The following is a 26,746-nucleotide window of genomic DNA, read 5'->3' on the forward strand; positions in this document are numbered from 1 at the left end:
TTTCTCTGCAAGAGTCCATCAACCCAGTTCCTTTTGTAGGATCAAGGCCTTAGTTTGGAGGGACTCTCTAACACAGGTTGATCTTGTTGTTGAGGCACAGGACTGGGAGTCTGAAGACATGGGCTGTATTTCTGGCTTTGCATCAGACTTACTGTGTAATCTTGGCAAGTCACTTAACTTTTTTGTGTCTGTTTCTCCATCTTTAACATGAGTCTGATAATACTTCCTTAAAAGTGTGTTGTGAGGCTAAATTCATTAACTTGCAAAGCATTTTGATATCCTTAGAGAGAGGACAAAGTATTAATATTCTGTTTTCCCTAACTCTGCTAATGTTTATTTAGTAAGAAATATGGCATTTTCTTGATCTTCCACTCTTTATTTCAGATAAATGGAGTCAATGCTCAAATTAATCAATTGATTGAAAAGAGAATGATGAAATATGAGCCAATTGATAGTAAATTTTCCATGTATCGACAACAGGTAAGAAGGAACAAAAGCTTTATTGTAAGCAGCAAAATCCTGTCAAATTGACTGACTGTTATCTACAGTCTTGTGTTGTCTTTTTTTTCTTTACTTGTTTCTGAAAAACTAAATTAAACAGAAAGACATGAAGAATAAATAAATAACAGTTGAACACAACTATATTTACGTTATATAAATCCTTCAACCGCTTACTGCTGGGCATAGTCCTATTGACTGCAGTGGGACTAAGCCTGATAATAAGCAATTACAGGATCGGGCCCGTAGGCTTTGTGTGTTAGATACAATAGAGAGTCTGTATTCTAGGCCTAACATCTGAAAGGTGCCCTCAGCTCCTATAGAAGTTAGAGGTAGTTGGGGCATGTTCCAGGATTGGCCTATATATTGCATACTCATTACTGAGTTGCTAGTCTACACTTGGAAATTTACTGAAATAGCTCCTCTAGAATAAGAACATTCACACTGGGGCTTATTCCGGAACAGCTATATTGGTAAACTTCCAAGTGTAGACAATTCCTAAAAGAAAAAAGCCTAGATCCTTATTCGGCAATCACTGCAGTTCTTACTACCAGTCACATCCCATTTCTTGTGTGTGACCATGTATCATAGCATTTTCCCAATTGTCTCTATTTCAGAACGTATGTTACAGACTTAAAGTGAAAAGAAAGCAAAGAACAAATGCTCTTGGTCAAGACACGATAAATCCACACATTATAGATCAAAATTTATGAAAACTGACCATGTCTAGGGCTTATATAGTAAAATATTAGATTTATTTCCCAATAGCCTGTGTGACTTTGAATTTTACTGGCATTGTTCATGATAGTTTCTACAGTTATGGAAAAATATTTTTCAAAGTTATTGCGTAAAAATTGTAATTTAGTGGTAGAATGTGTATTATTTTTAGATGCAAATGTGATCTGAAGTATGTTGTCTTTGTTTTGTAAAGATGTGTTTTGTTGCCCAAGATAAGCATGCTACATAATGTAGTGTACAAAAAGCCATCTGGCTCCTAATATAAAGTTCTGATGTTCTACAGAGGAAACATTCCAGGAATTCAGCTTGAGTGAAATTCTCTGCTCAGTTCCACAATGAGTATAGTCAACTTTACAAAATCATCACATGTATTCACCACAGTTTGTCTCTGTGGATAATCTTAAGAAGCTAAGAGCTGAGATGTCGTGTAGGCAGAATCACCTCTGATATATATTTAGAAAAAAAGATGTTCCTTTAGTCCAGAGAGGAGAAGCTAGCATTGAAGATACCTACATTGTGGCTATATTTTATTTTAATATGCCGAAAACACTAGGTTGCACGTTATAACTTTAGTGTTTTGATTCTTGAAAAAAAAATTCTGATATAAAAATGCTTTATTTTTCTGATCTACTTTACACCTATGTTCTTAAACACATTGATTTTTTCATGAAATGTTAGGCAACACTAAAAATATTATATAGTATACATGGTGTGAAAATTTCATTTAAAAACCAATCTATCTCTGTGAGGCTCAAAGGGGTGAAATAATCTGTAATCCTTTATTCCTTTCCTCGTTGTCTTTTTCTAGGTTGCAGAGATTTAATGGCTCCATTCTGTTGCTAGTTACAAGCTACATATTTCTGTAGGTTGGAGTTATAAAAATCCATATTATGACATTTTGAAATCTTGCAAAATCTTGGATACCTTTCCAGTTAAGCCTGGTTAGTGCATCTTATATATGCACAAAAAAGACTAAAGAAATTAAACTGAGCAACAGTAATCTACACCTCTTTTTTTCTTTAATGAAAATTAAAAATTCAGTTACAGAAATTAAAGCTAAATGTAACAATATTAACATGAATCTGGAATATAAATGTTTAATGTGAATCTGGAACGTAAGTGCTCCAGGTGAAATCCTGGTTCCAGTGAAGTCAATGAGAATTTTGCCATTGACCAAAATGGATTCAGGATTGAATCCATTACTATTGTTGTTATTATTTACTTCCAGTATAGCTACAAAGGGGTATGTTAACAACAAAATTTTCTCCTTAATAGTAAATTTCCTCTCTACTATTTTCTCTCCAGTCTCAATGTTACCCCACCTGAATTTTAAAATTTAAGTGTTAGATTTTATTGATGGTTAACCATGGGTGACCAAGTGCACTTTTTATTTTGCTCATCCAAGTTGACATTTGATAATCCCACAGGCATCCATAATTTCTCGGAAGAAAGAAGCCAAGGCAGAAGAGCTTCAGGCTGCCAAGGAGGAGATGTCAAGCATGGAGAAGCAAATGTTACAGAAAGCAAACCAGGCCCGTGAGTTGGATGGCACAGAAGTTTTGAAAGGTGATGAGGTGAGCTGAGGTAGCAATGGGGTTGGGGAGGATGAGAGAAGGTAAAAGATGGAGCATTTCCAGTTGAACTTTACTATTTGGTAACAGTTACTAGAGTAATTTACCAACATTTTATGGAATGTTCACATCAAAGAATATGACAATGTAACTAAATTAGGTCTCTACTTTCTTGCAAAGTATAATTTAGAATTTGATACCAAAGACTGTTTTAAGACTTTTCTTTTAACTTCACGCAATCAGATAAATAACAATATTTTCCATAGTTTATACTACAACAAAGCTTTTTAAACATTTGCTTTGCAGCTATTTTCAGGTTGTTAATGTTTTACCCAAATCATGTATAAATATTCATATAATGTGAACTAGAGTTGTTGGTATCTCTCAGCCTTTTAGTGTCACAAGTCAAAATAATGTCAGAGTCCATCTCATTGTTGGAATGATAAATAATGGTGTTTGGTCTTGCTAATAATCATGGTTCAGTCACAAGGAATCAGAATTCAGAGATAAGTCATGTAGTGCACTTTGCTAAGGGATGTACAATAAAAAAAAATCCACCAACTTACATTTTATTCTCTTTAGGACACATCATCATAGAGTGAAATGATCAGCAATGACATGAAACATGATTTAGTACCATTTGTTCATTATCCAGATACATTTTACTTTTTTTTTTTCCTATTCTCCCAGACCCACTTGAAGTTTATCTGTAACACAGATTTTGACTCTACTTTCAGTTTGGCTCAGGCAAAGCTTTATTTGAAGCTGCACACATCAAAGAAGCTTCTTCTTCTTAGAAGGTTTGTGAGGTGTCAGGCTGCTGTAGCTGGGCAACAGCTTGTTGCCATGCCAAATTGACTTTCCTGATATAACACTTCCTCTCATGTGGAAAAAACTGTCGCCCATATTGAGGGAGCAGAGGGAGGCAGAATCAGTAAGACAAAGCCTGCCTTAGCTTTAATCCACCTTCTTACCTCTTGTTTCTTTTCACTCTTCTGCATATGTTCTTTGCTTAGCCCATACTGCTCATCTGGAGTGATCCTTAGTGATCTTTTCCCATGCTAACATCTTGCCTTCTTAAGAAAGGGCTAGTCTACACTGGCAACGCTAAAAAACCCACTTCCACGAGGGGCGTAGATACCAGTGCTGGGAGTGCAGCTCCCAGCGCTGGTGCACGGTCTACACTGGTGCTTTACAGCGCTGAAACTTGCTACGCTCAGGGGTGTGTTTTTTCACACCCCTGAGTGAGAAAGTTGCAGCACTGTAAAGTGCCAGTGTAGACAAGCCCTTATATACTACTCTGTGTGGGGAACTCCCGTCCGGATCCCGTCAGCCATGGCTCCTCCATTAACTCCCTCACCAAATATCACTTTTCCTTCAAAGGAGCCTTGCGCACACACATACTTTTAGTGTGTATGTGCACGTGTGCACTTGTGCATGTTTATACTCTTTCATAAGTAATAAAATAACCGTTTAATCCGCAAGAGGGACACGTTACTCTAGTGCATCTTGCTTGTTCATACCACCTTCCCATTTGCCCTTTGCCTACCTCCTCCCTAAATTATGCTGAAAACAGGTGGAGGCAACAACAGGAACTTCCTATCCATGGTAGTGTTTAGTACCGTGAATGGTTCAGTTGACTCCAGTAGAATACTCATGTTAGCAAGACCCAAGTAAGTCTGTGTGGCAGACCGTGTACCCCAGCACCCCTTTGTGGCAGGGGTAGGATGGGGTGCTGGTGCCTCACCACTCTAAGTCCTAACGTCCGCCTCTCTGCGGGCGGTCAGTGACGGCCTCTTGGCCTTTCTCCCTACTATCACCCCTATCTGGCGCGGTAGCGCGACCCAGCGGTCGGAGTCTATATAAACCCCCTTACAGGCAGGGTAACACGGCCTAGTGGCCAGAGTCCATATAAACCCCCTTACGAGCAGGGTAGTGCGGCCTAGTGGCCAGAGTCCATATACACCCCCTTACGAGCGGGGTAGCGCGGCCTAGCGGCCAGAGTCCATATACACGGTTCGGTGGTGAGGGGGTAGGGGGACTCGGGCCTGCCCTCTCCACCGAGCCCCGACCCAGGGCCCTGGTAGTGGCAAGCTCTCCTTGCCCCTCGCTCGGCGGGGATCTGCCCGCAACATGCCGAGCGTCAATGCGGCGCTAACGCTGTTTGTCTCTAGAGTTCCCCTGGGTCACTTCCTTCCGTGAATACCAGTTCATCTGCGGCGGGGGGTCCTCTGTCGGGGTCTCAGGTAGTGCCTTGGCTTGACTGACTCCCAGATCCTGGCTCGCAGGCCCTCCTTCTGCAGAAGCTAGTGGTGTGCGTCCTTCTCCTCCGGTGGTCAGCCCAGACTGAGCTGATCTGCAGGCTTTTATATCTGTTCTCCAGTTGGACAATGCCCAGCAGAGCTTCCGGGGCGTGGCTTCCTCTGCTAGGAAGGAAGGGTTAACCCCTGCTGTACCGGTGTGGAGTCGCTCTGCCCCGTCACAGTCTGCAAGATCAAGGCTTTAGGCTGTCAGCTCTTTCCTGTCTTGTAAAGCACTAGACATATCTATGGTGCTATATCAATAGTAGTAATAACAAAACCACTGGATTGGATTTCTCACCACCACCAGCTCTTTAGCCCCAGGGTCCAGCTTGTCAGAGTCTGACAGCTTTTTTTAATAAAATTTGGAAGCAGGCAATCTGTGCTTCATGACATCCCCACTATTCAGAAAGAAATGATTAATTACTCAGCAGCAATTTTTCACAAAAGTGATATCCACAAACACTCCGTCTTATCTCCAGGAAAATACTGCATATCTATGTACTATACAGTAAATGAAAGAAACTTCATGTTGTGGCAACATCTGACAGGAACAATTTGTTTGAATCCAGGAATTAGACAGTCAGGTAATATAGTAAATCAGGGCGCTTTGTTTCAGGTACCAGAAAGACATTCGGTGACAAAATATTCAGGTTGCATGGCTGGGTCATAGCATGGAGCAAGGGATGTGGCCCAAGATGGAAAAGCTGAAGAGAAGAGGAGAATCTTTGTACATAAGATGTGTTGCCCGTGTTCAGATATGCTCTTTTATTTTGCTTTTCATGTCTTCTTAAGTCTTCGTTTTAGGAGCTGCTGCTATTTTGGAAAAAGTGCCTGCTCCCCTTTTTTTTTTTTTAATATACTTCCTGTTTTACAGAAAACACGTTTGGATGCAGACCCAAGGGAACACACACTATTTCCCAATCATGAATCACAATATAATACAATTTTTCTACAATCTTATTCTTTTTATTTATTATTAGTATTGCAGTAGTGCCTAAGAACCCCGATCCAGAACTGGGGTCCCATTGTGTTAGCACTGTATACCACCATGGGCAGTATACCACCACCAATTTTGAGGGGCCCCAATTCAGTCCCATAAGGAACTTAGAAGGCCTCGGTACCGTCCATCCCTCCCCTCCATTCTCAGTCAGCAGGGGAGACTTTTGAGGAGCAAGATCAGACAAGGAGGTTACCTTTGCTTACAAGTATATCTTTGTCACCATCTGTTGAGGCACTAATGCCACCACTGCCATCATTAACTGATGACTTTTGGCAATTCCAGAACCTGATGAAGTTGGTTGCTGACACCCTGCAAATTCCCCTGAAAAAAGTCCAGAATTCCCATCACAAGCTCCTAGACAGATTGCCAATTAATGAAGGCCTTCTTGAGCCAGCCAAGACCATCTGGCAAACTCCAGAAATGCCCCCACCATCCCTCGCAAGCAGGACAATAAAAAATACTACATCCTGGACAGGGATTCTGAATTTTTATTTTCTCACCTAGAACCAAATTCTCTGGTCGTGGATGCAGTGAATGAAAGGAGCAGGCAACATGCCCAAAAAGCTACCCCATATAAGGACCAGAAATGTCTGGACCTTTTGGGATGTAAAATCTACTCTTTGGCAATGTTACAGTTCAGGAGAGTCAATTACCAGGCACTAATGTCAAAATATGACTACCTGAACTATGAGAAGTTAAATGCTTTTATTGACCATTTGCCACAGGAACACTGGGAACAGTTTAGCAACATCATAAAGGAAGGTCAGCTCTTGGCAAAGACATCTCTGCAGGATTCACTTGGTGCAGTGAACACTGCAGCTAGATCTTATTTCCACCACAGTAGTAATGAAATGAGCTTCCTGGCTTCAGTTGTCTGGTTTCTCCAGGAAGTACAATCAACTATGAAAGATTTACATGTAGAGGGCCACAAGCTCTTTGTAGACAACACAAACAACTCGCATCATACACTAAAGGATCCCAGGGCAACACTTAGGTCTTTAGGGATATACACACCTACAATTAAGAGAAAATGTAGCAGGTCCCAGTTGGTGCCAAGATCCCATCTTGCTCAATTTTCAGCCTTACATAGGCCACCAGAACCACCAGCTAAGAAGTTAAGGTTTTCTAAAAAGAAGCCTGCAAGTACCTTGACTGCATCATCCAAGCCATCAACATTATCCAAACACCGGTTTTGATGGTTTGGTCAAGAGTCCAAACCACACAATAACCAGAATTTCTCAGCTGCATGGCACAGCCTGTCCTCGCTCAATTTAGGCATCATCTCTCTCTATTCCATCAAACATGGGAGGCTGTAACATCAGCGAAATGGGTACTAGAGCCCATTATATCAGGTTATAATATCTGATTTACCTTCATCCCTTTTTCTCATCCCTCTTTAAGTACCCGTACCTCTCACAATCATCTACTGACACAGGAGATCGCATCATTCCTAAGACTAGGGACCAGAGTACCAGTTCTATTTCAACCAGGGGAAAAGGGTTCTACTCAAGATATTTTCTGATACCCAAGAAAAATGGGAATTGGAGGCCAGTACTAGATCTCAGACAATTGAACAAGCATCTTAAGACATCTGAAATTCAGGATGGTGTCCCTACCAGGTATAATTCCCTCCCTGAAATCCAGGGACTGGTTTGAGATCCTTGACCTCAAAGATGACTACTTCCATGTAGCTATTCATCCCTCTCACAAAAGATTTCTTCATTTCACATTTGATCACAATTATTAGTAGTACCAGGTCCTACCCGTCATCCTGTCTTCCACCCCAAGGGAGTTCTCAAAAATCATGGCTGTTGTAGCTGCGTACCTCCGTCATCTAGGAATAACAGTCTTTCTCTACCTCAACGACTGGGTCCTCAAAGGTCGGTCTTATCAGGAGGTGAGGTTGGCTGTTCAAACAACAACTTCGCTATTTCGAAGTCTAGGCCTATAGATAAATCTTGAAATCAATCTTGATTCCTACACAGCGAATACTGTTTATAGGAGTGTTTCTGGATTTGATAAAGGGCAGAACGTACCTCCCTCCTGACAGGTTCCTTGTTCTAAAGAACCTTATCCAAAGAATGCAGCTCAGGCCTGCCAAGGACATGTCTGCAACTGCTGGAACACATAGCAGCTTGTGTTTTTGTGACACAAAATGCTAGGTTGCATCTTTGATGTCTTCAGGGGTGGCTCACAACAGTTGTGTACCCAGCAAACACAATCTGAACAAACAGGTGTCTGTACCCAGCTGAGTCCTTCAGGCACTCACCTGGTAGAAGAATCCTTCCAATGTTTGTGCAGGAGTCCCATTCAGCCACAATCCCCCTATGGTCATGTTAACATCAGACACTTCCCTCTTGGGATGGGGAGCATATTTGAGTCCTCACACCGTCCAAGGCAAATGCTCACAACAGGACAATACATGCACACCAATCTGTTGGAGTTAAGAGCAGTCAGAAATGCTTGTCTTCTCTTTCTTCCTCTACTCAAAAACAAGTCCATCAAGATCATGACAGACAACATAACTTGCATGTATTATGTGACTCATCATGGTGGAGCATGTTCCCCCTTGCTCTGTACCGAAGCGATAAAGTGTTGGAACTTATTCATAGCCAGCCAAATAGTCATCTCAGCTTCTTACCTCATGAGTTTACAAAACACCATGGACAGACAACCTCAGCAGACATTTCTCCCTAAATTACGAATGGGACTTGGCCTCTTGAATCCTCAGCAAAATATTCCTAACTTGGGAACTTCCAGAGGTTAACCTTTTAGCCATGGCAGCCAACACAAAGGGCAGGAAATTCTGTTCTAAACGGGGACTCGATCCCCAATCTCTAGAAGTTGCTTTCTTCATTGCATGCATATCCTCTAGCGCCACTGCTTTAAAAGTCCTCATCAAGATCAAGCAGGACCAAGCCAAGCTCATTTTGATTGCACCAGTTTTGCCAAGACAGGTTTGGTTTCCTTACCTCATCAAACACAACCCTTGCCCTCCATGGTGGCTCCTGAGCAATCCTTGACCGTTGTCTCAGGATGCAAGTCAAACACTTCACACCACTCTGAATGTTCTGCAACTACAAACATGGTTTCTAACTGGTTCTCGGGATTAAGAGGCGGCCTGTGTTCTTCGGGAGTACAAAATGTACTTTTAAGTAGCAGAAAGGAATCTACAAGATACACTTATTTTCAGAAATGGAGATGATATCATCTCTGGTGTAACCGGCACCACCTTACACCTGCCCACTCGTCTTTTTTCACAGTCCTGGATTACTACTTGGAGTTGGAAATGTCAGGGCTTTCTGTGAGTTCTGTCGAGGTACATTTAGTGGCAATAACAGCTTTCCACATGCCAGTACAAGGTTTCTTGATGTTCACTCATCCAATCACAACGAGATTCCTGAAAAGCCTTATGACTCTTTTTCTGCAGATTAGAACCCCTATGCCACTTCGGGATCTCAACTTTGTTCTTAACCAGCTCACCTTTTTGATGGCCATCACTTCTGCTCAAAGGGTTGGGGAAATGGGGACTCTAATGGCAGGCTCTCCATTTATTGTGTTCTCCAAGGAGAAGGTATCATTATGACCCCACCCAAAATTTTTACCTAAGGTTTCTTCTGAGTTTCACATTAACCAAACTATTCACCTTTCAGTTTTCTTTCCTAAGCTACAACAATTTACACAGGAATCTACCTTGTATACGCTAGATGTTAAGAGCCCATCAGCCTTTTACTTGGACAGAACTAGGCCATTCGGGAAGACTCCTAGACTCTTTGTTTCTATTGCAAATAAGTCTAGTGGATTCTTTATCTTCACTCAGAGACTTTCTAAATGGATCTCTGGATGCATTATTGACTGTTCATGGTTCTGCTGAGGTTCTACCTCCCCAACAAATGACTGGACATTCTACTAAATCACAATCTGCATCTGTAGCCATACTCAAGGACATTTTAGTTGTTGAAATCTGCAACGCTGCAACATGATTGTTGGTGCATTTGTTTTCCACCCATTATGATTCATACTGCAAGATCAAATGCTGCAGTAGACGATATATTTATTCTGTGATAGACTCTTCCAAAACTCCGACCTCCTTAAGAGGTTATTGCTTGGGATTCACCTGAAGTGCAGCACCCACAGGGACACTAGAAGAAGAAGGAGAGGTTACTTACCTTACGTGTCCCTATGGGTGCTTCATACCCGCCCTCCTCCCCTTTGCTTCGGCGTTTCCTCTGTGGGACTTTGCGGTAGAGAGGGAACTGAGGGTGGTTCACCCGCACAGCCCTATATACCTCAGTATGGGGCACAAGGATATATAGGGCACATGCATGGGCCAAATGGGCACTGCTATGGAAAATCTCCTATCAAAGGCACATGATGCATGCGCATCTGAAGTGGAGTGCCCACAGGGAAATACATCTCCACCTCTCCATTTTGTATTTGTACATGATTTTTAAAGGGGTTAAATGCAGTCTTAATGATGAGGCTAGCTATTAACACAACTATCTTCTTCCCAAGTCCTATAATAAAATCAACATTTTCTTTTTCTCTTATACTTAGGCATTAATGTCTGTGATCTTACATCTTTAATAATTTATTATCAAATTGCTCTCTCTAGTGCTGCTGTATCCCCTTATGGCATGGCACTTGCTGCATTTGGCATTCAAATTAATATCTTCTTTGCCTGGATTCTAAGACCAGCAATTGTATCTCCAGTTGAGGTCTTCTTAGCTCTTCATCCACTGAAAGGTCAATCCTGGCTTATGTTTTTGGGAGCTAGTGTTTTGCCTTCTCGTCTAATCGTGAAAAGGAACATGCAGTTTTCCAGTCATAACTAGCTCAAGAAGTTGCACAGCCGGATGGAATTTACAGGCAACAGCAGGGAGTGACCAATTCATTCGATACCAAACTACAAAATGCAAGAGCTAAATTGTCTGTCTGCTGCAGGGATTGTGAAATCTTTTAAGTACTTCAAACAGAAGTACAATGAACATAGGGGCAAAGCTGACAGCTGCAGCTAACAGCTTGCCAGATCCTGAAAATTAGGGAATCAAATTTTGACACTTAAAAGGGTAGATGGTTCAATTACAAGTGATCCTAGGTAAACCTGTGATATTTTTAGCTCTTTTCACAGCACATCGTACTTTTCAGAGTTCAACGTAGGACCCCAGGAGCCTAGACTTTCCCAGGGTATCAGAATTAAATAGGATCAAAGCTAGGTTCACCCATAGTGGATGAAGTCGAAAAGAACATGTTGTTGAGAATGTAGCCTAGGACATCCCATGGATTTTTAAACATATAGTTGAGTTAAGCAACTTGCTTGGTTGGTGAGTTATTTTTACATACACATCTCTCTCTCTCTCTCTCTCAAGGAGAAATATTTTGTTTGCAAATATTAGGAGAAGAAAAGAGGCCTTTGACTGTAGATCAATCTGCCCCAAAAGTATCCTAGTCAGTGTGAGTCCATCAAAATACAAACTTCTGTTAGCAATACCAGATAGATAACTTTAAAAGTGTGGTCATCAAGGAGCTGGCAGTTTAGGCGTTAATGGGTTTAAGCAGGGACCTGGGATATATTTTCCCCACCATTATGCAACCATCTTTTTCTCTTAACTACCAAGTGAAATATTGGAGAAAGGTTTTAATCCTTTCTGCCAAAGGTTCTATAAATAAATTAAACAGGGGGAATGGATGTTATGGTCAATCCCACTGTGAGTACAAAGACAGCAAGTCTATGGAATTGTTACTGAAGCCCAAAGCTTTTGCTGTAAGACATTAACCACCACCAAAACCAAATGTATGTTTTGAGTCAGACTTAAAATACGACTTCACACAACTGAATGTTCTTTCAGCACCCACAGGCATGAATAAAGCATTAATCTTATTGATCTCCATGTTTTCAGTGATAATTGGAAACACTCTTTCATTAAATATATTCGGATTGGTACAAATTATTAGTAATGGCTGCCGTAATATCCCTTCCTGCCCAGCAGCAAGCATCTTAGAAGAAACCTGCTAGTCAACATTAATGAAGAACTTCTGTGATTGGTCTGTCTGATGAGCAGACTGTAGGATAATTTTCCTTTTACTATACCAAAATAATTGGCTTCTCTCTAAAAGTTTGTCCTAAGTATATGAGTCATTAGTTATATGTAAAAATATCTATACTGGCTCAAACACAGAGATCTGATAAAAGATTATTGAAAACCTGTCATGCCCAGGAACTTTCCCTGACTGAATTTTAATTGCTTGCAAGGCCTTTATCATGTTAATTGGACTGGCTAGAAAATTAACCATCTGCTCCTTGATTCTCAGTACACCGATTTGGCTAAGATTTTCTATGGCTGGCGTACTGTGACAATGATAATGTCCCAGGATTAACAAAACTGCTTGTTCAGAATCTGCATTTAATTCTTAATTTCAGAAGGAAAAGTCCCTCTTTAGGGTTTAGACTGACCTAATATTATCCAGGTGTTCTTAATTATTAATAATTTAGTTGGTTTTCGATACCTTGACATAACTGCTGCTAAAATCTTTTCTTCACATTTAATACCTTGTTTTCTACATTGAGTTTATGCAAAAAGGAATATTTTTAATATGATGTATCTAAAATGATATCCCCACATGATACCATATTCAATGATTGCCACAAAAGTAAGGGATTGATTTGTGGATTTGTTTCACCCCACCCCATCACCCCCCAAAAAAACTAGCCTCTCCTTTCATCTTTTCAATGTTTGCTGCTGTTAATCCTGGAGTAAGGAGTTTGTGAAATCTCCATTCTTTTGTTCTTTTTCCTGTTTACATGATAGAGGATACCCAAATAAACTAGTGCCTGGCTACATCTGAAAGGTTTTTATCTAGTAAATCTTTAAATATTAATAAATATTAAGTCAATGGCAGTATTAATGATAAAGTAGAAAATAAAATTCTTAACCCTGATAAGCGACCAACTTCTGCTCTGATTTACACCATTTCCTACTTCACTGGAACTGCCCAGGGTAAATCAGTACAGAATATGTCCCATCATGTTTATAAACTCATAATCCCAAGCACTCAAAAATCATGGGATTGGCTTAAAAATAATGAGATTTTTAAAATAAATATTTTGGATTGTCTTTTGTTGTTGTTTTTTCCTGCTGGATTTTTGGGCCTTTAGGGTTATCAGGCTTTTCTCTGCAACTATGATGGCTAGAAACTTATAACATGACTCCACAAGCAGGATCTTAAAGAAAAACACCAAATATTGTGAGTTGTTTAAACTTATGATTGACACTTTTGGTTATTGAAAGAAATATAGAAGAAAACCTGAACTAACATAAATCAGAATTATGCTGCTTGCGAAGGGCTCAATCTTGCAGAGCACTTCAGTATATTCGTAGCTGTAAGTATGTTAGTACTGCCGTTGAAGTCAATGGAACTACTTGTGCTTAAAGTTAAGAATGTACTTGTGTTTGCAAGATTGGGGCCAGAATGCTGAGAACTTTGCAGGATCAAGCCCTAAACTGTGTATAGTACATATAATGGACATAGTTTATAGAGGATTAGAGTATATTGTATACCAGTGTTCTTTCATTTGGGAAAGCATTACGAAAAGAGAGGAAGCAAAGAAATAGGAGGGAATGAAGATCACCATTTATGTTCCTAAGAATATAGTTCTTTAAAAACAAAGACTTAGAAATGTTGTCTGTTCGTTTATGATACACTGCCCTTCCCAGGACTGCTTTGATTGTGTCAAATATCCCAAATACACTGAGAATTGTGAGAGGTGCTAGGTCAAAAGCCAAGTGACATAACCATATGAAGGGAATATGTTACTTAAGTATTACTTTTAAGGAAAGGAAAGATGGTCTTGTGGTTAAAGCGTAGGACTGAGAGTTAGGAAATGTAGGTTTTGGCTCCAGTTCAACAAAGCAGTAAGCATGTGCTTAACACGCTTACGTGCTTTGCTGAATGAGCGGATAAATTCACAGGTGTCCCACAGATTTCCTGTGTGCTCTTGTGAAAGTCAATTTAATAGCTCGGACTCAGTTTCCCCATCTGTAAAATGATAATACTTATCCATCTCACAAGGGTGTTGTGAGACTTAATACATTAATATTTCTAAAGTGCCTTTAGATAATAATATGGAAGTCAACAGAGCAGGGGTAAGTGATAGTGTTGGTGGTGGATCTTTAAATAAAATGTGAGGGTTACACAGCTAATCTGTCCTGGGATTCTAGGTACCCATATGCCTCAGAACTATGAGTTCTGGTCAAAGTCCGACTTTTATTCAATCCATTTTATAGCATAGCTACCAGGCTTTCATATTACATCCACCCATATAAATAATCAAGTGGAAAAGCATAATTTTTCTTTGCTTACATTCAGAGTTTCTGTATCTCAGGGGGCCTCTGACTTGGCTAGCAAGCAACGGTCAGAAGGCTGGTTTGTTTACTTTAAATGTTACCTCAGCGCCAGCAAATGGTTCTTGTCCAGTCATTTGATCTTTGAAGCTTAAATAACTATTAATGTTAAGTTGCTTGAAAACGGAAAGCTCACTAGTGGACAAATGTCTTTGAAATGATACTTTACTTTGGGAAATAACAGATCCATAGGAATGCTCTAAATGGATTCTGCTGAGCTTCTATGCAGGAAACAGATGACCTGATCTATGAGTAGATTGCTGGAAAATGGACTCCTTTCTATTCCTGCTGGCTGGCTGAGTGATCTTGGCAAGCCACTTCACCTCTGTGTGTCTCAGTTTCCCCATCTATAAAATGGGGATAATGATACTGACCTCCTTTGTAAAGTGCTTAGAGATCTACCAATGAAATGTGCTATATGAGTGAGGTGTATAATTTGAAAGCAATTTGGCTAAATGTAGCTAATCCTTTTCTTAAAGGCTTCTTACCAGAGTAAAATGTAATATTTTATTAAAAGCTTTAAGGGCCTGATTTCCCCCCCACACAGCTAAAGATGAGTTGCAGGGCACTGCAGATGCTAAGCATGTCTGCAAATAATCACAGAATCACAGAACCAGAAGTGACCTTGAGAGGTCATCTAGTCCTGCCCCTGCACTTGTGGCAGGACTAATTATCTAGACCATTCCTGACAGGTGTTTGTCTAACCTGCTCTTAAAAATCTCCAATGATGGAGATTCCACCACCTCCCTAGGCAATTTATTGCAGTGCTTAACCACCCTGACAGTTAAGAAGTTTTTCCTTATGTCCAACCTACACTTCCGTAGCTGAAATTTAAGCCCATTGCTTCTTGTCCTATACTCAGAGGTTAAGAAGAAAAAAAATTCTTTCTCCTTGTAACAACCTTTTACATACTTGAAATGCCCTAGTATGCTTTCACACATTTGAAAGGATTGGTAATTTGCAATTAGACTAGTCATAAATTCCCTGATTTTGGGGATCTCTTGGTTTGATTCATGCTGCTGGGCTAGGGGGCACCTGGGCTGCCACAGATCTGGTAAGTCTGCCATGAGCTCATTTCCAGTTAGATTTAAATGGAGTTGCACCTGCTGACCTAGCACTGAATTTGGCCCTGGATTTAGGAGGGTTTTCAAATCTGTGTTACATTTGGAGAAGACTAAGTCTGTAGAAATTCTGCCAGGCTATTTGATTCATTATCTACAGAACATTGTCATCTTGCTACTATTGCTTATATCTTGTTTTACAGTTTCATGTAACTAGAATAATGTAAAAACCAAAATATGCATTTATAAACCAGGAGATCGCACTATATTAGAGCCAGATTTGCTTGTCCTAAAATGGATGGAGTTGCAACCCTGTCCACATGTCCCTATCTGAAGGTTTCATCCATTTTTTTGGGTTTGGATGGTTGCTTATTATATGGCCCAGACTCAGTCCGCTAATAATAGAACATCTGTGGAATCAATTCTTTAATCAACAGGGTCCTTTGGTTTCCATTATTAAGTAGATTGTGCTTGGCAAAATACTGAATATGCAAATACTGTGTCTCCCACACAGGCTATTTTCAAGACCTTAAAAGTAGTTATGGAAGTGAGGAGAATAATAGCTTGCTTTCAACCCTGGGGTAAACTGACAGAAAATCATTCAGATCTGACAGCTGTCTATAGTCACATGTGAAAACAGTTTCTTCTCTTACATAATTCTTTACTATATCCTGCTGTCCAAATGAAATATCACTGGAACTGCTCCATAAAGAGAGAAGAGGGCAATCCATGTTATGTTTTTGTTATATTGGTTTGTGTTAGTTGGAATTATGTCTGATTATTTTGTAAAAAAGTATCTTCTGTAATAGCTCGAAAACCACAAAAGTCAGCGTTTGCACAAGCGATAAAACATTTTTTTCTAGTCTGTATAAACTGAAAGGATGTGTTTCTTTTGCTAATTAATGGGCTAGTTAAACTTGCAACAACAACATTACAATTGTACTGAGGTCTTTATTGTAACAAAACTGCTGCTTTACTGTTAGTGCTATGACTTTTGTGACCTTGTCCTAGGTAATACGCACAATGTAAAATGGTATTCTAAAGCCACACATAGTCCAATCTGCATAGAGCACATTGAGTAATTTGTGGGTTTGTTCTTTCACGAAAAACGTTTATAGCTTTTGTCTTTAAAAATAGTTCTGGAGCATAGCAAGATAGAAAAAGCTTTGGCCTAGATATTGCACAGGATGGCAGATGAACAGGGTGGATTTCATTTTGGGCATTTTGCCCAGGACACTTTTTATAGAACATAGTTACTCTAAGGGTTCTTAGGCTGTAGTCACATCAGTTTTATGCATTATTCTTCAACAGGGAAATTCGCTCACAAGCTAGGTACTTTCATGCATCTTAATTTTTAAAGTTTAAAATTGTATCTGTGGTACTAGGACTGCTGATATTTTCTTGTGATTCTTTGTTAGTAGACTGCACTAATTCTACAATAATGACTTTATCCCAGCTGAACATTTTGAAACCTGTTTTACACTAAATTATCATAGTGTATTTTATTTGTTTTGAATTCCATGCTCTCCATCTGTGGATCTAAAAGCACTTTACAAATATCAATGATTTTTGCCTCATAACATCCCTGTGAAGGGTATCAATAAGAGCTAACCTCATTTTATAAATGGGAAAACTTAGAGATAAGAGAACGTTTAGGTCCTACATATAAAAAAAAAAGTTAGTAATTCAAAGAGCCTCAGTTCTTCTGCGTTCAGCTTAAGAGACACCTAGGGCCTGATTTTTCAGGGGTATATCAAGTTGAACATGTAAGAATTGAGAGACAGATTAAGTAAATGTGATGATCTGTAAGGCTCTGGATTATTATGCTTTACTTTTTAATAAGCAAAAATTGAACTCCTGTTCACTAATTCTAGCTGTGTGCCTTTTATGCTAGTTCTATGTATGACAGTCCTTCAGCTGGGTACACGGAGTGAAGAGTTGACATTAAAAGAGATCAAACGTTAAAAGAGATCAGTATTTTAACTACTTACAACCAGTACTTAAATTAAGAGTCTTTTCCCTATGGCCCGTCTCAATTTCTCTTAGCATTTTTCTGCCCTTTCCCATCATAATTGAGAACTCCATGAGTTCAAGCTCAGAAGGGACCACCAGTCTGATCTCCTGTATGTCACAAGCCACCACCAGCACTGCACATTATCCCAACAACCAAAATCAGACCAAAGTATTACAGCCCACAGGAGACTAGACAATTATGTGCCACAGGCAGAGAATAGGAGGCACCAACTGAAGTGCACCAGTGCTCGAGGCCCCTGCAATGGCAGGGAAATAATTAAATGAGACATACCCAGACAATTGTGGCAAGTGACCTGCACCCTACGCTGCTGAGGAAGATGGAAAAACCCCCAAGGTCACTGCCAAACTGATCTGGGGGAAATTCCTTCCCAATGCCACATATGGCGATCAGTTAGACCTTGAGCATGTGAGCAAGAACCAGCCAGCCAAGCACCTGAGAGAGAGAGAATGCTTGGTGCCATAGGCGCCGACTCTGTGAGAGAAATCAGCGGGTGCTCTGCACCCACCAGTAGCCAAGCTCCCCCCATCTCACCACCTTCTCCACCCACCCCAAGCGTGCCGTGTCCCCACTCCTCCCCCTCCCTCCCAGTGCTTCCAGCCTGCCCGCTGCCTAACAGCTGTTTGGCGGCACTTAGGACTTTCTGGGAGGGAGGGGGAGGAGCGGAGATACAGTGCACTCAGGGGAGGAGGCGGAGAAGAGGCAGGGTATGGGTGGGGACTTGAGGGAAGGGGGTGGAATGGGGGCGGGAAGTGGGCAGGGCTGGGGTGTGAAAAGGCGGGGTGGGGCGGGGACTTTGGGGAAGGGGTGGAATGAGGGTGGGGCGAGGGTGGTGCAGGGGCGGGGCAGGGTGGGGGGGTGTCGAGCACCCACCGGGCAGAGGGGAAGTCGGCACCTATGCTTGGTGCCACTTCAGAGCCCTGGTTAACCCCGTACAATGTCCCATCTCCAGATGTGGCCATCCTTGATACTTCAGAGAGAGGATTTTTTTTTAAATACTCTGTAGAATGGGTGGGGGTGGGGGTGGGGGAATCCATTCCTGACCCCTGCAGGTGACTCGCTGAAACCCTGAAGCATGAGCTTTAGGATCATAGGACTCTGTAATTCCTGTGTGTTCACTGGTTAAATTTGGGGGGGGAAAATAGAACACTTAATTAAAAAAAAATGTCATTGCCATGGTGACGTGAATCAGAGGTAACTGGAACATTAATGATAATACTTACCACTGCCTTTCATCTTAGTAGAAGAAGGGCAATCTTGTGGCTCAAGCCCATGAATAGATAGTGGGAGACCTGAGTTCTACTCCCAGACTGCCACAAATGTCTTGTCACTTTGAGCAAGTCATCTCTCTGTGTCTCAGTTTCCATCTGTAAAGTGAGAATAATAATGATTATCTACTTCACAAGGATGTAGTTCAGTTCTGTAAAGCTCTTTGATGTTTTTGGATAAAAGGCATTCTCATGTAAGTGCAAAGTACTATTATATTAACTTTATTATTATCCAAGGGTCTACAAAAATTTTCAAACATCAGTTAGCCATTCTAGCCCCCCAGTGGGGCAAGTAAGTAGAAATGAATGATTTCCAAGTTCCAAATGGCTAAACAGAGATATAGAGAGATGGAACTGACTTTTCTGATGTCTCATGGTGAGTGATTGGCAGAACTGAAAACAGAACCTGGGAGTCCTGATTTGCAGTTCTCTGCTAAATGCTATCTAAACAGGATAGTTTATTGTATACAGTTACAAAGTGTGATAAGGCCATTTTTTTCATTCAAATTAAATTACAAATATCCCTGTTATGTCTCATTTCAGTTTAAACGATATGTTAATAAACTTCGAAGCAAGAACACATTTTATAAAAAGAAGCGTCAAGAAATAGCAGAAATTACAGCCGAGTACGGTATCCTACAGAGAACAGAAGAACTCCTAAAACAACGTCATGAGGCTATTCAGCAACAGTTGGTAAGGCAAAATTCTCCCACTCCCATACAGGCTAGCCACTACCACAGCGATAACCATCAATACAATGATATGGACATAATTGGTTTGGAATTTTTTAATGTGTTTTAATCTTTAAAGCTCTCTTACTATTATTAGCTAAACACTGATAAAGCGTGCTTGGTATAGGAATTGTTTTAATCTGCCAGTTATACTCAGCTATCATATTTCATGACTAGAAATAGTTTCTTATGGACAGTAGTACAAGCTCTACTTTTTTTTTTTCTTGAGTCTGATGGGCCTAATCCTGCACTCAAGTGAAATCATTGGCAAAAATTTTATTTACTTCAACAGAAGTGGGACTAGGTCCTTAATTAGTGGAAGGTAAGCTTTAGTATATTTTGAGGGCTTTAAAATTACTTTATCAACAATAAGGTACAGATACAAGCTGTCAGAGATACTGGAATAGTATTTAAAAACAGCAACAACAACCAAGCATTAAGAAGCAAATGTACTTCACAGTGGTTCCTGAAGTAAGTTAGAGAATATGTATTACTCAGAAATTGAAAACTAGCCAAACTCAGCTTCTACCACTAAACAACAAGAAAAGGATTTCCCACACCAATCAAGGGCAACTGAATATGCATGAGTACAGAATACAAATCTCCAGGGAATAGACATCCATTCTAATTGCACTAGAATTTTATGGCAAGATAGATAATGTACATTAGTTATCCTGCAGTAAAAAACACACCTTTTTTGGCAATGAAGGCAAAGCCTATATCTAATGCCATACAGCTATTAAACCCCATAAAATGCTCCACACCAAAGTGGCTGTAGATATTATAAGATTAATATTTTTAAAACCACTAGAGTTGAATGGGGTTTTTGTAAGACTGATGGAGTTGGTATATGTGTGTCACTTTTAGAGAATTAATGCCCTGCATACTAGTCTACCATGACTGCTTGAGTAGTCGCTCAACATTCTGTGTTAACTTACATTTCTTTGCATATTTAATGATCAAATACTGTAACCACTGTGTGAATGAAAAGGTAAAGTTTTGTTAGACTGTGAATGGAATAAAAAATAGTTAAGAGAATAATTTCTCTACTGTACTACATCCCAAATATTTTGAAGAAATGTATGGGGAAAAATAGCTTTATATATTGAGGCATTACCTTAAGCTATTTTCTTCTATAAAAAAACACGATTGGAGAATACAGTTACAAAACTGTTCAGAAATATTGTATTCTGTTCTCGTTTACAAAGTAGTTTTTTTTATAGAATTAGCCATATTTACTACAGATTACATCCTTCAAAATAGACATCCCTCTTTTTATATATTTGTTTGCTGCATAGAAGATCTGATCCAAAACCCACTGAAGTCAATGGGAAATGTTCTTTTGACCTCAGTTGGCTTTGAATTAGCCCCAGATAGAGGTCTTGCAGAAAGTCGTTGTTAACCTACCATTTGAACAGAATGGCAGATACTTTAGTTAGCTCTCATGGCAGTCATAGTTTCATCACTCTTAAAATAAACTGATTCCAGCACTTAGCTTCACTTTCAGCATTCTTGCAACGTTTCACTTACATTAGAGAACTCACTCCATGGTCTGCCAGCACCTGTCCTCACATTTTGTATTTGTTTCCTATGTCCACAGCAAGCTATTGAGGACAAGAAGGGTATCTCTGGATACAGTTACACACAGGAGGAGTTGGAGAGAGTATCTGCAGCAAAGAGCGAGATGGATGAAATGAAGGGACGAACATTAGATAACATGTCTGAAATGGTGATTTTGCCTAATTTAACTATTGTATTTCTGCAAGCTGGATGTTTAATTTTAGAAAAAATAAAATCAGGATTAACATTTCTGGCACAGGTTTTAAAATAGAATGCAATGTATGTTTGTAGAAATACATTTTGCAACATACTTTTGGGCAATGTACAGCTACAAAGGTGACCTGGAAGCGATTTAGTAAAATTGGGCGTGTGCCCCTTTTTGATGTACAAAGACTGGCTTTTTAAAAAGTATGTGTGCGTGCGTGGGCAATGTTTTCTGATCGTTTTTCCTTTAGAATTATCAGGGGTATCAAGTCTAGGCTTCCTTGTTTTGACATTTTTGTGATTTCAGTCATTGTCTATTGTTAGTATTGGCACCTCAATTGAAAACATGGAATGGGATTGAAACTTAACAAAGACTCCCTTTTCCAAAATGTGATTTAATCACTGGAAGTATATAGTTGTTGTTAAACTCAAAACATAATGAGTTTTAAACAGCCTGATTAATCCCTTCCCCCTCTCAATTGCTCAACTTTCTTTCAACTGTCATGAATCTTATGATGTCATCATTTAACGCATCATAGAGTCTTGCAGACAAGACAGGACTTGAATTTCTAATGAAAAAATCACACAGAAAAAATATTTATTTAAAAGCTTCTCAAGCCTTCTTTATTTATACATAGTAAAGAAACAACAAAAAAGGGCATAGGTTGTTCTTTTACACTTTGCAGGTCCCTTTTTAAACTGACTGGTGAAAACAAAAAAGCATTCTTCTCAGCCAGGAGGCTGGATATGATTTGAACAGTTGGGCAGCGTCATTTCATTCTTTCAAAATATTTCTAGTTTTCAAAGTGTTTTACAATCATTTCTAAAGCAATCATAAATGTACTTGCAAAAACCTCATTGTTGCTGAACCAGTAATAGGAAGCCCCGGAGCAGGAGGGATTTCCTGCTCTGGAATGTCCCGTCAGAGGAACATTGAGTACTCAGATTGATTTCTATATATTTTTATCAGGGGAAGCCCCAGCCTGTCAGCACATTTGCAGAAAATATAACGTTAGAATCCAGGAGAGAGACTACCTGCTGGGTGTCTAACCAATTTAAAATTAAAAGAAGGACTGGGGATTGGATTGGAATTAGACTGATGGAAAGCAAGAGGATCACACAAGTTTCTTGGGAAGCAAGAGATTGCCATAAGTTAAATAAGGTTTGAACCTCATAAATGTTTGAGGTTCTCCTATCTTTACTGCACAGATTGGTTCCTCTTTATAACACTTCATTGTAAAGTTATGCCTGTTAAAAGGTTTTTGTACTCTAGATTACAATTTGTATTGGTCCTAACACAACTTCCATTGAAGTGAGTTCATCCATTAAGTTCAGTGGGCGTTGGATTGGATCCTGTGTTCATGGAAATGCTCCCTCTTTATTACACGCTGTACAAAATACCCGGTTTTCAGAAACAGTTTTGGGGCAGGTCTATACTAGAAGCGCTACATGGGCATAGCTGCGCTGCTGTAGTGCGTCTGGTGAAGACGCTCTCTGTCAATGGAAGAGCACTCTCCTGTCAGCATAATTACTCCACTTCCAGGAGAGGCGGAAGCTAAGTCGGCAGGAGAGCGTCTCGCGCTGGTGTGGACAGCGCTTGGGTCGCTGTGATTTGCGTCGCTCACAGGGGGGTGTCTTTTTCACACCCCTGAGCGATGTAAGTTAAATCGACTTACGCGGTAGTGTAGACCTGCCCTTGGAGAGAGAGAGGACTAAATTTGGTGTAATTTTGTATCTATCCTGATGAAGAACATTATAAAATATCAGTAGAAGATTTGATACTCTTATTTAATATATATATTTATTTGTAGCTATTCTCTTTGTGCCCACCTTATAGATCAGTAAATGCAAGTAATGTTAGAAGCTGACTAGAACTTTTTCCATTTTTTCGGTTCTTGTCAGGGTTTGACAGGCCATACACCTGAGCTAAAAAGGTTCAGAGACCTTTATTCACAATAACTTCCAGTCTAAGCAAGGTATTAGGTTGCATAATCAGCAGGATAGAATTCATCTATATACAGAATAAACAGGCAATTCAAACCATGAGAGCAGAGCTGAAGTAGATTGTGATGGTACCCCTATTATAAAATGTACTATGTTTCCTAATTATCGTTTGCCTATCATTTGTTTTACGTAATATATGATTCAGTTTCTTTTCTTCACATCTCATACCTGTTTTCTCCCCATATATTTCCCTTCCTTTTCTTTGCCCTCCCATTCTTAATACTCTCACTGTTTTACTAATCGCATATTCATGTAATGCCTTTTCTTCATATATCAGGTAAAAAAACTGAATGCTATGGTGGCAGATAAGAAGTCAAGCTTAGCTCCAATTATCAAAGAATTGAGACAGTTGCGGCAGAACTGCCAGGTTAGTAAACACGTTTAGGAATATATTGTGTAATAGACATTAGTGAACTGTCTGTGCAGTGGGACAAATTTTCAGAAATCACCTCTAAATTATGCTTTGCAGTTTTGCCCATGAAATCAGGGACACATCTGCGACCTGCTTTACTCCAGATTTATACCAATATAACTGTGTTTGGTTTCAGTAGCGTTACAGCAGCATAAAACTGGTATCACAAGTGGCGAATCAGGTCTGTAGATAAGTCTGTCTGTAAACTGCCATTCAGAAGTCTGTGTCCAAAACTGATTGCATGTGCAGATTTAGAGGCTGAGTTGAGGCCCCTATGAAAATTTAAGGCAATATGCATGTTACTTAAGTTTTATTCTTAGTTGTTGGAATCCAAAGAGCTAGATCCTCTGGTGGTACAAGTCCATACTGTCTTGTGGACACAAGTGCTGGGGGTGCTGCAGCACCCCTGGCTTGAAGTGGTTTCCATCATATACAGGGTTTACGGTTTGGTTCAATGGCTCTCAGCACCCCCACTATACACATTGTTCCAGCACCCCTGCTTGTGGATTTAAACAATTTAATTATAAACCTTGGGGATTTCCCCCCAGAAAATAGAATGATTTTAATGACAAATAACACTGTCATGTTAGTTACATGAGAGCCTCCTTACAGCTGTATGGAAGGCAAAACCACAATTATACATGATTTACAAACCTCTTTTACCTAGTACAAGACCACAGTCAACTTGGAGGAAAGCTGGAAGGTATAGATTAGGTAAACTGTGGTGAAACTCTGAGAAAAGGAGTTTGCAACATGAAGTGGCCAAAGGGGTCTGGAACTCTTAAAAAAACAACAATATAGCCATACTATCAGTCTGAGGCTTTTCCCCTCACAATAGTAATTTCTATGGTGATGACCTCATCATCACAAAACAAAATATCATAGTTAAGCAGTTGTAGCTGAACACACCGGTACCATCTTGAAGATGGCAATTTTATCCATTGGCTTTAGAAAGCTACAGGGCTCGGGGGAGGGAAGAAAAAAAGTCATCCAGATCCTCAGCTGGTGTAAACTGTCCCACTTCCAATAAAGTAAATGAAGCTCTGCCCCTTTTTTACCAGCTGAGGATTTGGACACACTCTTTTTGTAATTCATTTTAAAACATGTGTCTGCAAATACAGGATAACTAAATGGGATTTAGTAACAATATGTACTCTTTGTAAGGGGAAGTACGATAACTTTCATTGTTTGCTAAAAAGTTTTAATGTAACATCAATTTTTTCTTTCTTTCTGCAAAGGCCAACCTATTCTTGTTTTATGATGTAAATTAATGTCGACAAAATTGTATTTATATGGAACATAATTGATCATCTAAACTATCTTGTAAGCTTAATGTTTAAAGAGCAAGTAAAACCTTTGACACTTTGTGAACAACTTAGAAATTGAATCCACCATGTTAAAGACTTTGGATATAAATATCAAAAGGAAACTTGTATGTTACGTTGTAGTTTATACTACTGATCCTCCAATATGCAGGGCTAGAAGTGATATCCTTGTAATTCTACTCGTATGTCTGCTTGGTTTATGTAAGACACTCTGAGTGTGCCAATAGCTGAGGTTGAAGTGTGAGATTGACAAGAACTTACATTGCTTAGGTGCCTTATGTTACTAGACTGAAGTTTTCATTTACATGACCTTTTGCCCTCTTCACACCAGGAGTTAACCCAAGAATGTGATGAAAAAAAAGTCCAGTATGACAGCTGTGCAGCAGGTTTAGAAAGTAATCGCTCCACACTTGAACAGGTAAGATTGTTATTACTGTATATTTACAAACTCTATGAAGAATATAATTCATTATGGGATAAATTCCCCCTACCCTGTCTCTGGACAGGAAGGATGGCCCAGTGAGTGGGGCACTGGTGGGAGACCCAGGCTCAATTTCCTGCATTGCCACAGACTTCCTGTGTGACTTTGGGAAAGTCACTTAGCCTCTCAGTGCCTCAATTCCCCATCTATAAAATGGGGGTCCCAGAGAAGAGATGGGGATTGGAGGGATAAAACCGCCTATTGAAATGTCACGGAATGATGCCCTTGTAACTGGGATAAACGCAGACCCTGCTTTCTGGACAAGGAAGACCCCAGTGCACGCAGGTTGGGAGTGACTTGATTTCCCCAACTATGCATTTCCAGCTCCACACATCCTGAGGTGCCTAGGTCTATCTGGAGTTGTACACAATTTCTGTTTGAGCACAACAAATGCATTGAGTGGGTCTTCCAGGCCCATCCAATGGAATCTTGTCCTGACCAGCAAAATTCTTTTTGCAGAAGATGCATCTGCCAGAATCCCTGCTCACTCATGTAGCACCTGCTAGGATAGCATTTGGCTGTTTGAATGTTAATGAGTTACCAAGAGAAATCTTCAAATGTTTATGTAACTGGAATGCCATTTTCACTAAATTTAGCAAAACAAAACCAATGGTTAATGGATAAATGTAATGAAATGTTAAGCAGCTGCTTTCCATAGGCATACAGAGTAATTGTTTTCCCTGAGAATTTAAAAAATGCTTATAAAACGTGCCTGTTTGCATATTGGATAGATTACAGATATCACTTTTTATAAATATACAAACATATACTTGTATGTCTAAGTGCTTGTCTACACCTAAAATGCTACAGCAGCACAGCTGCTCCGCTATAGTGCTTCAGTGTAGACACTATCTATGTCGGTGGGAGGAGTTCTCCCATCGCCGTAGGTAATCTGCCTTCCCAAGAAGCAGTAGCTAGGTCGACGGAAGAATTCTGTCAGCCTAGCATTGTTTTCCCTGGGGGATTAAATCAGTATAGCTACCTCTCTCGGGGTGGATTTTTCACATCCCTGAGAGATGTACCTTTACTGAGGTAAAATCCTAGGGTAGACCAGGCCAAAAACAGGGATTGTATACACACAAGTTTTGAACTGCTTTAACTATATCAATTTAGAAACTGATGTAGTTAAATCCGTGCAATCCCCCAGTGTGTATGC

General features: G+C 40.0%; 1 protein-coding gene across 2 annotated transcripts in view; it reads left to right on the top strand.

Moving 5' to 3' along the window:
• The window catches only part of IFT81 (intraflagellar transport 81), a 60,049-nt gene that overhangs the window by 26,499 nt on the left and 6,804 nt on the right, over positions 1–26,746 (top strand). For both annotated transcript variants that reach the window (XM_024196110.1, XM_024196109.1), the window contains 6 exons: positions 385–480; positions 2,664–2,810; positions 19,417–19,566; positions 21,205–21,333; positions 23,650–23,739; positions 25,441–25,527. In XM_024196110.1, coding sequence (XP_024051878.1) covers positions 385–480; positions 2,664–2,810; positions 19,417–19,566; positions 21,205–21,333; positions 23,650–23,739; positions 25,441–25,527 — 699 coding nt within the window. The remainder of the gene's footprint in view (positions 1–384; positions 481–2,663; positions 2,811–19,416; positions 19,567–21,204; positions 21,334–23,649; positions 23,740–25,440; positions 25,528–26,746) is intronic.

This window comes from Terrapene carolina, unplaced genomic scaffold (genome assembly GCF_002925995.2).
Source record: "Terrapene carolina triunguis isolate 2854851 unplaced genomic scaffold, T_m_triunguis-2.0 Scaffold234, whole genome shotgun sequence".
Lineage (NCBI taxonomy): Eukaryota > Metazoa > Chordata > Testudines > Emydidae > Terrapene > Terrapene triunguis.